Source organism: Diabrotica virgifera, chromosome 6 (genome assembly GCF_917563875.1).
Source record: "Diabrotica virgifera virgifera chromosome 6, PGI_DIABVI_V3a".
Classification (NCBI taxonomy): domain Eukaryota; kingdom Metazoa; phylum Arthropoda; class Insecta; order Coleoptera; family Chrysomelidae; genus Diabrotica; species Diabrotica virgifera.
The window spans coordinates 122239923-122253607 of record NC_065448.1 but is presented as its reverse complement, the minus strand read 5'-3'; the positions used below and the strand labels follow the sequence as shown (position 1 = coordinate 122253607).

Below are 13685 nucleotides of genomic sequence, written 5' to 3'. Positions count from 1 at the left end.
AAACAAGTAGGTTTTTTAAAGAAAGTTAATGGCAAATTTATGGACACCAAAGAAGAAAGTCTTATAGAACTGATAAACACGTACTTTCCGAGCTCAACAATTCTGAATAATACAGATAGGCGAACCAACATAGACCAAAGGCTGACTAGGCCCAGATCTATAGATTGGGAAATAGCCACAGCAATCACAAGACCGAACATAATTAGACGAGCTATAAATAAATTTCGGCCATATAAGTCTCCTGGGACAGATGGCATATATCCGATACTGTTGCATATGGGATTAGAGGTATTGATATTACACCTATGCAAGCTGCTCAAAGCCTGTTTAGCATGGGGGTCATACCGGAAATACGGTAAAAGGTTAAAGTTATATACTTGCCTAAGGTAGGTAAAATATCAGACTTAACACCAAAGTCATATAGACCAATAAGCCTATCCTCTTTTCTATTAAAAACGCTAGAAAGGTTTCTGGCTAGATACATCAGGGACGAAGTGCTAAAAGATAATCCTCTAAGCAATCTTCAATATGCATACCAACCTGGTAAATCTACGGACTCTGCATTGGACGATCTAAATAGGCTTATCTCAAAGTCAATGGAGGACAAAGAGATAGCAATGGCTGCTTTTTTAGATATTGAAGGGGCATTTAATAATGCTACTATCAGATGTTCAGATCTTTGATAGGGGCTATGATTAGACGAGGCGCACCTGCGGTAATTTGCAGACACGAGAACCTGGTAAATCTACGGACTCTGCATTGGACGATCTAAATAGGCTTATCTCAAAGTCAATGGAGGACAAAGAGATAGCAATGGCTGCTTTTTTAGATATTGAAGGGGCATTTAATAATGCTACTACCAGCTCTTTGATAGGGGCTATGAGTAGACGAGGCGCACCTGCGGTAATTTGCAGATGGATAAGGGCATCCCTGGAGAATAGGATAGTAATATCCACTCTGGGTAAAGCAACCGTCAAAGTAAGAGTAGGTAGAGGCTGTCCACAGGGAGGAGTTCTTTCACCTCTACTTTGGTCAACCTTGGTAGATGATCTTCTCAAAAATCTGTCCACAGAAGACTTTTATTGTCTAGGATACGCTGACGATATAGCAAGCTTTGTAAGGGAGAGGTTTGCCCAGGTTATGTCTGGAAGAATGCCAGCAGCCCTAAATATAGTTGACGACTGGTGTAAACAAGAGAGACTGATAGTCAATGCTCAGAAAACACAAATCGTGAACTTCACCAAAAAGACAACACTACAAGGCCTAAAACCACCTATGCTGGGAGGAAAAGAGATGTCATTTGCCAGAAAAACAAAATACCTTGGGGTTTATTTTGATCATAGGCTTACATGGAATACTCACATCCTAAAAACCACACAAAAAGCTACTATGTCCTTGGGCAGATGTAGAAGAATGTGTGGTAAGAATTGGGGGCTTAACCCCAAAATGACATTATGGTTATACACAAGGGTTATTAGACTCATGATAACCTACGGCTCGGTGACGTGGTGGACAAAGACGCAGCAAGTAGGACCAATAAGACTGCTAGGTAATACACAAAGGCTAGCATGCCTGTGTATTACGGGGCCATAACAACCACTCCTACAGCAGCGCTGGAAGTCCTGCTGAATCTACCACCACTTCAAATCTTTGTGCAGGGCGAAGCCAGATCAGTGATGCACATATTAATCTATGGTCAGCCACATATAAGCTAGGTGCATGGTGCTGACAATAGAAAGCTAATCGAGGAGCTAAAAGCTCATATTGTGATGGGGCAGCCTATTGATATAACAGCAACGAGATATAGCTTTAACAATAAGTTCAAAATTAATATGCCAGACAGGGAAGACTGGAAGGAAGGTGTACCCATAGTGGCTGTGGCTACCTGGTACACTGATAGCTCATCAAAACATCGGAACATCAAAACATCGCAAGGTGTGGGAGCCGGCATAGTAGGGACAAATCAAGGAATTCAGTTCCCGGTTAGTCTATCAAAGAACGTCACAGTTTTTCAGGTGGAAATAGCGGCAATTCATCACCGCGTGGAAGAAATAGAAAGGCAGAAAAGAACGTCTCGTTTAGTTGCCATCTTCACAGATAGTCAGGCAGCTCTTAAGGCACTAAATTCTGTAGAGGTCAATTCTAAGCTAGTATGGGATTGTGTGAGTGGCCTAAATAAACTACGAGATCGTAGCAAGGTTACGGTAGCCCGGGTACCGGGGCACGAGGGTCATAAGGGCAATGAAAAAGCAGATGAAATGGGCAAACAAGTCTCCTCAATGTCATTTGTTGGACCAGAACCTTTCTGCAGCCTTGCAAAGGCAGTTACAAGAACGGCTACAAGAAAATGGGTAGCTCACAAATTTTTGGAATGGAGGAGGAATTCACTAGGTCAAAGACAGGCGAAACAGTTTATTACAGAACATTCGCCAAAATTTACTGTAGACCTAATAAGCAAAGACAGGAAAACAGTCAAAGCCATAGTAGGTGTGCTAACAGGGCACTGTAAGCTGAATAGGCACTTAAAGCTGATGGGATTGGCAGATGATGACCTGTGCAGATTCTGTCACCTGGAAGAAGAAACAGCAGAGCACATTTTATGTAATTGTGACAGTTTGGCAAATGTGCGGTCCTTTGCATTAGGAGAACAAAATCCAACGACAAATAGCTACATGGAAGGTTCAGTCTCGAAGCTATTAAAATTTTCAAAAAGGGTCAGGCTAGAGAATGTTCTAGGACTAGAGGATTACAATAGACCTGAAAAGGTCGCAGTGGAATAGGCCAGACAGCCACCTCTCTAAATCTGTCTATCTAAACTTCAGATATTTCGATGAGCTGATCATGTAGTGAGAGTGGATGCTAATATTAGGCTACTGAGACAAGCTCGTAGTAAACTACAGGGCAAAATATTAAAGAGTGAGAAATATCATCGGATGTGCTCAATTTGCTAAACGGGCAGAACTTGGTGACGAGCGGCGTAGAAACATGTATATTATGGGCAGAAATTACAGAAAGCGACGGCTCAACTTGGGCTGTAGCGCCATTTCAAGAAAAAGAAGAATATTGTCAGACAGAAAGCCTATGTCAGGATATTAATATTAACGGATAACTAATTTTATGCCAAAGACAAAGGACTAAAATAAAGTATGCGACTGGATTAATGGAGTAAACTAAGTAACCTATAACAAAACTAATACTGTTTTCTCTTACCTTGCCAGAACCAAACTTCCTTTGACTTTGATGATGTAAAGGTTGTGGGTGCCCATCTTCTGATGTTCCGCTATCTGGTAACCTCCTAAACAGGAGCTTGTACTCTTCTATTGGACTTAATGATTCGACTGCCCAGCTAATATTATAGCTATCCTTCCAGGAGCCTCTGGAAGCACTGCTGAATTTTGCAGGATTTGGTTTTCCTAAATAGAAAATAATTATTGTAATTTTAATAATATAATGTAGGGGAAAATAAATTCAATATTGTTTTAATTTAAATCGTAAAGCTGTTTACGAGAAGAAGAGACAAGATAGAAATAGAGAAGAGAAATATTGACTGATCAAAGAAAATTTATATAATAGTGGATGGTCCTATAAGTACTTAATCTCTCCGCTCGAGACCGCCACTATAGCAACGAAATTTACTATTGTATAATACATTCTTGTTGACGGCCCGTGTCAAAATCTCAGAGGAACCGGTCTATACCCTGGGCTAATTAGCAAAATACAAGGAAAAGTTATTTACCAGCAATTTTATTGCTGGAATCGAATCTTATGATTGTATATATTAATAAAATAGGTATGCAAAGTCCGCAGATAGTGTGCTACTTTTCTTATAAACAAAATGTCGCCCGAAAATCGTGTTTTTTTCAATTGTTGCTCTATAACTCCAAATATTTTAACTTTACACCAAAAACACTCAAATAAAAATTCACGGTAATTAAATTCTCCATAGAGGCGTGTTTTTCCCGATTTACTTTGACGACAATTTTCCCCGGAAAATGCGGGTTTTTCCAACAAAATCTTTAATTTTCAACTAAAATTTTAGATAAGTAATTGTTTAAAAAAAATTAAACATTAATTGTTAATTAACAATTGAATTGTTAATTAAAAATTTACGGTCGCTATAATAACCACAATAATTACGACACATAAGAATAACTATGATTTTTGTATAAAAATGCACTGTACCCCTCTAATGTACTTTACAGAATTGAAATTGAGCTATTTCAGTGGCCTCAGGAATATTTTAAAATATAAACAATTTTTTGACTTATAAACAATTAGAATATCTCGACAAATATTCAATTAAATCAAATCATGAAAACGGTATTGGAAAAAAGTCGGCAGGACCAATATTTTAAAAGAAAAAACGTTTAATTGTGATAAGTGGTTCCTGGGATACAACCGGTCAAAATTGACCGATATTTACGGCAAAGATATAAACAATAGGATCATAATTTTGTCAAACCATAACCTTTTTAGTTTTGTCTTCTTTCTTCAAACCAATTTTCATATCTTTAAAATGCTCATAACATATATTATTATAATAAAAAATATTGATATTACTAATGAAAATTGTCAAAAATAGCAAAAATTCAATAAAAAATTAGGTTGGAGAAAATGTAATATCAATGTTAAAAATCGGTATACGCTCTGAGCTTCGCTGGTAGCGCTCCTAGCGGATTACTAAGTCAACTTTCACCGGTAAGTTTTAAATTTATTATTTAATTGTTATCGCTTAATATTTACAACGCAAAAAAGTAATTAAATTGTAATCGATTTTTTTAAGATTTTGCTAATCATTTTGACGTTCTATTGATAAAATATGAATTTCTTAATTCGGATACTTTCACAATTATGGTGTAGATGGCACTAAGATTATTAGAATAATTTATAATTACATATTACGGAACAGTAAAAAACTTAAATTCAGTATTTAAAACGTAAGTATACTTAAGGTAAAAATATATACCACAGCTTTGACCATCTAATATTTTTTATAATTAATGTTTTTAATTTTAATTTTAAATTAATCACTTTGACATTTATGTCAAATTTTCGGTAAAGGTTTACAGATTTGTCACTACTGGCGCTCGCGAATTTGTAAATATCCCCTCTACGTACGAGCTCACAGCGTATACGTGAAAAAATGCATTTTCTCGGCTTCCCATGGAGCAATTTTCTTCATTCTTTTTTTGTTCCCAAGTAACTCGAGTAGAGCCATCTAACTAACGCATTATTAAATGTTTGCTTTTAACAAACTTGCTTTTGTTTTATTATAATAGATTAATTTATTTATAAGAAAAGAAAACTACATATTTTTTCCAGTTGTAGACTTTTTTTAGGTAAACTTACTACCAGTGTACCTTTTACCGTTAAAAACACAAATATTCTTATTTGAAAGCTGTATAATTATTAGGGGCCGGATTATATGTTCCCATTTTGACAGAAATATGTGCATATATATGTCTGAAATATGAGTAAAATATGTTGAAAATATTCCCTAAAATTTTAAAATACGTTCCAAATATGTGGAATATGTGAGAAACATTTTAAAGTGTCAAGAAAATATGTATTAAAAAATATATAAAAGTTTTATTAAATAACGATAAGTACATTTGACAAAATTAACATACATAATATACCAATGTATGCCTATCTGGTACCAATTATTATTACTTACGTTCCTACATTTTATTCCTTCTTGTAAAAACAATTCACAATCAAATGTTTTTCAATATTTTCAATAGAAAAAATATATGTCGCCTATCCGTTAGTAGTAATTTGTATGTTGAAAAGCTTCGTACAACATTAACAGGGCAAAAGAGTGAAATACAGAGCATAACAATATGTTATGAGTATTTTAAAGATATGAAAATTGGTGCAGAGAAAGAGGACAAAAAAAGGGTGATGTTTCAAAAATTATGGTCCTACTGTTTATGTCTTTGCCGTACATGTCGGTCAACTTTGACCGATTGTATCTCAGGATCCACTCATCACAATTAAATGTTTTAGTAGAAGCATTTCGCCGCTTTTTTTCCAATACCGTTTTCAAGATTTAAATTATATTAATATCTCCCGAGATATTCTATTTGTTTATAAGCCAAAAAAATACTTATAATTTTAAAATATTCTTGAGGCCGTTAGATAACTCAATTTCAATTCTGTAAAGTAAATTAGATAGGTACAGCGTCTTTTTATACGAAAATCATAGTTATTCTTATGATGTATCATAATTATTGTGGGTATTCTAGCGACGGTAAATTTTTAATTAACAATTCAATTGTTGCTAAACTGTTTATTCAGTTTCCATCGGCTTCTGGAATTATAATCTATACGAAAAGAGCTTTTATATTGCCAAGTTATTAAATTATTGATAAACAATTACTTATCTAAAATTTTAGTTGAAAATTAAAGATTTTGTTGGAAAAATCCGCATTTTCCGGGGAAAATTTTTTTCGAAGTAAATCGGGAAAAACATGTCTCTATGCAGAATTTAATTACGGTGAATTTTTATTTAAGTGTTTTTGGTGTAAACTTAAAATCTTTGGAGTTATAGAACAAAAATTGTAAAAAACACTATTTTCAGGCGCCATTTTGTTTATAAAAAAAGTAGCACACTATCTGCGGACTTTGCATACCTATATTATTAATATATACTATATCATAAGATTCGATTCCAGCAATAAAATTGCTGGTAAATAACTTTTCCCAAAAATGGCCTATTCTCCGATAATCTGCCCAGACTACTAGTAGTTTTGTTTTCACAGCGTGGACGTGAGCATGTTTGAGAATTTTAGAAAGATAAAAGAAGAGCAACATCGGTCGGTGATTTTAATCTTTTTCTTTAAGGAAAATGTCCCAGAGAAATCAAAGAGCGCTTAAATGCCGTGTACGGTAACTCTTCTCCTTCGATGGCGAAAGTCACAAATTGTTTTATGAATTGTAACATGGTAGCATGTCGGTTTTTGATAAGTCATTGCAGGTTCCCCGAAAACGGCTACCAGATAGGATAACGTGAAAAAATCTACGATCTCGTTTTGGCGGACCGCCGACTGAAGATCCGCAAGATAGGTAGCTTAAACAGAAGTATCTCAAAAGATGGTGTAATATTCTACCTGAAATTTTGGGCATGAGAAAGCTGTCGGCGTGAAGGGTGTCACATTTGCTCACTCAAAGACAACAAGCGCAACCAGGAGATCACTTCAGAACAGTGTTTAAAACTGTTTAAGCGTAAGGCGAAGGAGTTTCTATATTATTTTATAACCGTTGTTGACGAAACATGGATGCACCAGTATACTCCAGAGACCAAGGAAATCGAAACAGTTGACGTCACCCCGCGCATATCTTCCGAAGAAGGCGAACACTGTGAACAAATGTGACAGCCACCGTTTGCTGGGATTCAAACGTGTGATTTGTATAGACTTTCTGGAAAAGGACAAAACGATCGCAGTGCTTTATTATGCCGAATTATTAAGCAGATTCGACGCCGAATTGCAGAAAAACAGCCCCAATTGGCGAATATAAAAATGCTCTTCCACTATGACAAAGCACAGGCTCACACCTCCGCTGTCGGAATGGCGAAATTGGTCGAAAAACTGCTGTTCCATTTAGCATATTCTTCAGATTTGACGCTGTGAAATTTCTTTTGGTTTCCAAACTTAAATAAGACATTCGATGAGCAGAAATTTAAGTCGAATAAGGAGTTCATCGCCGCCACGGAAGCCTATTTTGCAAACCCCTAAAAAAACGTATTTTTCAGGAGGACTAAGTGGATAAGGCATCGTTGCGTCAAGTGCGTCAAGCTAAAAGGAGACTATGTTCACAAATAATTCACGACTTTTCCCAAAATGTTCGTTTTTCTCTTGTAGGTAAGTACTTATCCTACCGCCTTAGTATAATGAGGGCATCTTCTTTTATAAGTGCCATCTATTGGCAATCATCATTGATATTCTAACTTTTGACACTACAGCCCGAAAGATTTCAGTCGAGCTGCATCCAAACCATTCTTTGAGAGTTTCAGCTATAACATTTTTCTACTGCGCCTGTCTCGATTCTTTTCCTGCAATATTTATTTTAGGAATTCATAATAAGGACATAAAAAAGGTCAAATCATTATTTTGCATCTTATCAGCTAATACTTGTCGAACAAATGTCGCAAGAGATAGAAATTCTTCAGGGTAAAATCAGGGCTGCATCTTGTCACCACTGCTGTTTAATATAGTTAAGCTGCCTTCCACGAAGCTTTTGGAAAATCTAAGGATGGGATGATCATAAATGTCGAATTCGTTAACAGTGTAGGATATGCCGATGACTCTCTTATATTCACTTCAACTCTACAAAGTCTTACAAACATACGGGAACGGCTGAACGAAAAGTGTACCATATATGTATTAACCCGGCATCCGACAGGTGGGATGTAGTACACCCCAACAATGGTGAAGCGCCTAAAACATAAGGACATTTTGCATGTAGTAGCCACAGAGGCTAGATAGCTTTCTATTGTATATTCATATATTAATGCGATGACACATAGCTTTTAGTCCTCTGTTTACTTTCAGCAAGTATATATGGATTGAAGGTTGTCACACCCCACGATTCGGATTTTGTACTTTCTGCAGAATTGTCTTTATTTTGTTTTACTCCTAGAAATAAGTAAGTATAGGTAAGTGAATAATACTTACTACAGATTTTAACATATTTTTTAGCACACAGTGACGAATGCATTGACAAGAGTGATTCGGAATTAAGTGAAAAAATAGACAATGTTAGTGTAAGTAGTGACTATCCTGACCAGCTTTAAGATGTTTACGTTCCATATATCACAGACAACTAAACGTAAAAATATTTTTTGAGATTCTTTAACTCTTTCAATTAGTGGGGTTTTTCACATCCCACCTGTCTGTTAGTGGCAAAAAGTTCACCTATCGGATCCCGGGTTAAAATGTACTTAATAAAACAAAATTTTGGTCATTACAAAACATCTAAAAAAAATGAGAGGCTTCATATTAATAATATACCGAGAGAAAATATACATAAATACAAATATCTAGGAACATTGGTTAGTCAAAACGCAAAACAAAAACAAGAGATTAAAAGATTTCTTCTTCTGCTTTTTTTTGTGTAGACATGACTCTGTCTATTTTTCAATGTGTCTCCACTAAGTTGTCATTTCATCTTTTTTGTGGTCTTCCCACTGATCGTCTTCCTGTTGTGTTGTCTTATTGTATTATGTTGTCTTTTCGTCCTACTCTTCTGTTTTTCGTCCTACTCTTCTCTTTTTCACCCAGTTATTAATGTTGTCCACCTTGTATCTCCGTCGCATATCTGCACTTCTAGCTCTATCCCATAGTGTCTTACCATCGATTTTTAGAAGTGTGTTCATCTCTGCTGTTTATAGCATTCTTTTTGTCCTTGCTGTGTCAGGTCATGTTTCTGCTGCGTATGTCATTATTGGTCTGATGACTGTTTTGTAAATTCTCCTTCTTTTCCGATATTTTATTTCTCCATATTGTTTCGTTCAAGCATCCTGCAGCTCTGTTTGCTTTATTCAACTGATCTTCCACTTCTGTTTCGAGCTTTCCTTAGCTAGATAGTGTGATACCTAGATATTTAAACAGCATGAACTATTCTATTATCTGACCCTCCAGCTCTAATTGACACCTCAGTAGAGTTGCTATTATAACCATACATTGAGCCTTTTTGGGGAAATTAACGTGTTAAATTTTCTAGCGGTTATATTAAATTGGTGCAGTCTGCAGCATACATTGTAAATCATATTCACTTGGAGAGATCAGTATTGCGTCGTCTCCATAGCAGATTATTTTAAGTTACTTTTCCTCCATTTGGTAAATTTTTTTTCTTACTTTTTTTATTATTTCATCCATGATTAGGTTGAACATTCGAGGACTCATTAGAGGAGTTTCCCTGTCTTATCCCATTGCCAGCTTCAATTGGGTCAGTTAGTTTTTCATCTACTTTTAGTTTTATTGTGTTGTTCTGGTTGATATTTTATATCGTTTTAATTATTACTAGATGTACCTCTTTTGCGTACAATAAATGCATAACGTTCTTTAACTTGACCCTGTCATATGCCTTCTTAAGCTCCACGAATCATAAGTATGCCGGTATTCTAAAGATTTTTCTTGAACGTACCTCATTATAAGTATAGAGTACGTGCATGATCTTCCCGACCTAAAACCTTGTGGTTCATCTGCTAATGTTATAATTGAGATTAAAAGATGTACCGTAGAAATAATGACAAAATTTGTAAAAACAAACCACATATTATTTCGTGGAGACCTAAGAATGGATCTAAGGATAAAGTTGTTACGCTGTTACGTTTTTCAACTTTGCTGTACGAATCTGACGACCGGACATTGTAGCAATTAGAGATTAATAAACTGGAAGCTTCTGGTTGCGTTGGTGCGTTCGTGTTATCGAAGAATGCTACGAATAACATTGGTAGATAAAGTTAGTAATAATGAAGTCTTTGATAGGGTTAATAAGAGGGAAGAAATTATACAGACAATTAAGAGGCGGAAGTTTGAATATTTCAGTCATATAGTAAGAGGCCCTCATTATAGTCTGCTGCGTTTGAATATAGAGGGCAAATAAATGGTAAAAGGCATGTAGGAACAAGACAAACTTCCTGGTTATGAAACCAATCTGAGATATAACCAACTATTTGGAGCTGCTGTAGGTAAAATAAAAATTGTTATGTTGACATCCAACTTTCGACATTTTAAGGAGAAGAAGAAGAAGAAGCAGAAGATGACACTTTATGAAGAAGAGCTAATGTTTCACGAAGGGACTTGCTTGCAATATGCTAAAAGTTTTTTTGACATTTTCTTTTTGAGATTCCTTTCTGATTTTTTGTCGTAATATTTTGAGATGTCGACTTTTTTACTGTTAATTATCATTCTGCTTATATTTTCGTTAAAACAGTTTAAAGTGTTTTTGTTATTTTAGCTTAACCTTCAGTTGGTTTGCCCCTCTTGAGAGTATTGAGGGACACCATGAAATAAAATAAATACCAAATATACTTCTAGGAACTTCTATGCCACCTGCACAGTAAATGATGGAATAACATACATAGATTATGCATATAATGCCATCTACTCGTTACTCGTTACTACCGATACTTGTATCTCTTCCTTTGAATCTTCTTAAACTAAGGTATAAGTGGATTATTGTTTACTATTGTATAGTTTATTTTTGTGCCTTAAATCAAATACTTATGTATATATTTTTGTTCTATTAAGATAAGTAAACCACTCCAACAGTGGCTTTTAATGAACCACTGCCGGCTCCAAATCCAGATGAAAGGGGAGAGTCGGGCAATGGATTAATAGGACGGCATTATGCAGAAAGCTACCAACCCTCAATAGATATAAAATAACTAAGATAAAATATAACTTAAATAATCAAATGTAATGTTTGTATTGATTTAAAAAATCTGTAGGATATGTTGTTACTACTTTGTAACTTTTTTTGACTGTGGATAAATATTTTAGTATTATGAATAATATATTTAAATATTTTAATTATAAAATAATTAAGAGAAATGGCCTACCAATTGTTGATAGGTGAGTAGGTTTTTGCATTTTGCAAAGTGGGAAATTAATACTAACAATGCAACAATAGGTTTGTTCTAGCAAAGAGTCAAACTAGTCAAAAACCGTCAGCAAACAGTTGGTCAGTGAGAGAACATAATACAGTCACCAGTGCTATCCCCTCTACTCGCGCTGGTCCGCTATTCGCTGATGGTTTCAAACCGTTTGAAACTGATGCTAGAACAAACCTAATATTAACTAAAAACAAAAGTGAGTTCAAACCACCATGTAATTGGGTTAAAGTACTGAATAGGAACAATGCAGTTAACAAGGAAATATCAGCGAGAATAACAGATAACGATAAGAGTAAAATCAAAATTACTCTCGAAAAAATGCACCCAACTAATTAATGAAGATACTGAAAAATATTTTCTACGCAGATATGTATACACACTGGTCAAAATGAAAAAGAAGCCACTTACTAAATTTAATGTAAATTGTTTATTTCATTAGGTAGGAACTCAAAAATGTATGTAGTAGACACGTAAAGTTTTTATAAATGAAAGAAAAGAACAAGTTTCTTATCGTCGTTTTTCTTGTATTCAGTAAAAAAACAAAACTTGATAACATTTTGGAATCACATTTATTCCGTTTTAGAATAGTTGTCTATACTTACGTTAAACTTGTTACGAATTGTTGGATTTTGATGTGCTGGGAAGGCCTCAAATGCGCAGAGTGTATCTCACAGAGATTCAAATTGCTAGGGCAATAACTTTAATTCAAGAAGCTTACTCAAGACGCCTTGTAGCAGAAATGTTAAACGTTAGTCGTGCTGCGATAAATAGAACCTGGACCAGATATGAAATGTATGGAGTTATCAGAAGACAACCATAGACGCATCGTGTAAGGTCGACTACAGTTAGAGAGGATCGGCTTTTACAACTATGGGCCTTCAGAGACCGTCGAAGTACTGGTGGAACGCTACAAAATTGGAGCTATGCTACAAAATTGGAGTTGGTCGGAGCTACGGGTACAAGAGTAACTACTCAAACTATACGCCCTCGGCTTTACGAACATGGGTTGAATGCTAGAAGGCCAGCTAGAGTACCTCCTTTGACCTGCACATAGTAAAGCTAGACGCCTGTTTACAGAACACATGAACTGGACCAGGGCACAAGGGAGTAACGTGCTGTTAAAATGCTATGTTTGCTATGTTTATATCGAAAAGCCTTAACTGTAATTAAATAAAATGATGAGTCCTTATTTCTTTTAAATCATGTTGATAGACGTGTCTTTAAATAGCCGTTTGACTTAGTAGTTATACGGCAAGGGGCGATGACGGCAGAACGGTACATAAATGAAGTCCTTGAACCACGTGTTGTCCCATTTGCTGAAAATACTGGTCCAGAATTTATTCTTCAGCAAAATAATACGAGACCGCACGTGGCCAGAATAGTGCAAAATTATTTGACTACCCACAATACCCAGGTTATGGGGGGGGGGGCAGCAAGGAGTCCAGATTTAAATCTCATCGAACACATTTCGGATACACTCGGGAAGCGCTTGAAAGATCGCCAACCACTAAGAGACCTACAATATCTCGAAGAAGTTCTCGTGAAAGAATGGGAACAACTAAATTAAGGAACTATTTGAAATGCGATTAAGAGCATGCCTGGACGTTGTGCAGAAGTTCGGAGAGTTAGAGGTGCCAATACACGCTACTAGTTCTGTTTCAAAATAATTTTTACCAACTCTGGTATTAAAAAAATAAATATAATTTTTCACATTTATTAATTTTTATTTTTTTTTCACCAGAAAATTTACAGCTCAGTAACAAAAACTTTGCTATGTTTATATCGAAAAGCCTTAACTGTAATTAAATAAAATTAATAAAATATCATCATAAAAAGAATAAGTTCAAAACTACGAACATCTTTAAAAGTAGCTCCTTTTTCGTTCTGAAAAGTGTATTATATCGAATTTTAATGTAATGATGACCAAAATTAGCAAAAATGCAAATTTTGAATGCTACTCCCTCTATGGTTAAGTGGTAAGAGAGCCTACTTTTGGACCCAAAGGTCGTGAGTTCGAATCTCACCTAGTTGGAGAATTTTTCATTTATTAAAAATTAATAAG

At 35.4% G+C, this 13685-nt stretch overlaps 1 protein-coding gene across 1 annotated transcript in view; it reads right to left on the bottom strand.

The window, feature by feature from the left end:
- The window catches only part of LOC114339634 (uncharacterized), a 384539-nt gene that overhangs the window by 103436 nt on the left and 267418 nt on the right, over positions 1 to 13685 (bottom strand). Inside the window, exon 3 of the mRNA XM_050652825.1 lies at positions 3211 to 3413. Within this exon, the coding sequence (XP_050508782.1) occupies positions 3211 to 3413 (203 nt within the window). The remainder of the gene's footprint in view (positions 1 to 3210; positions 3414 to 13685) is intronic.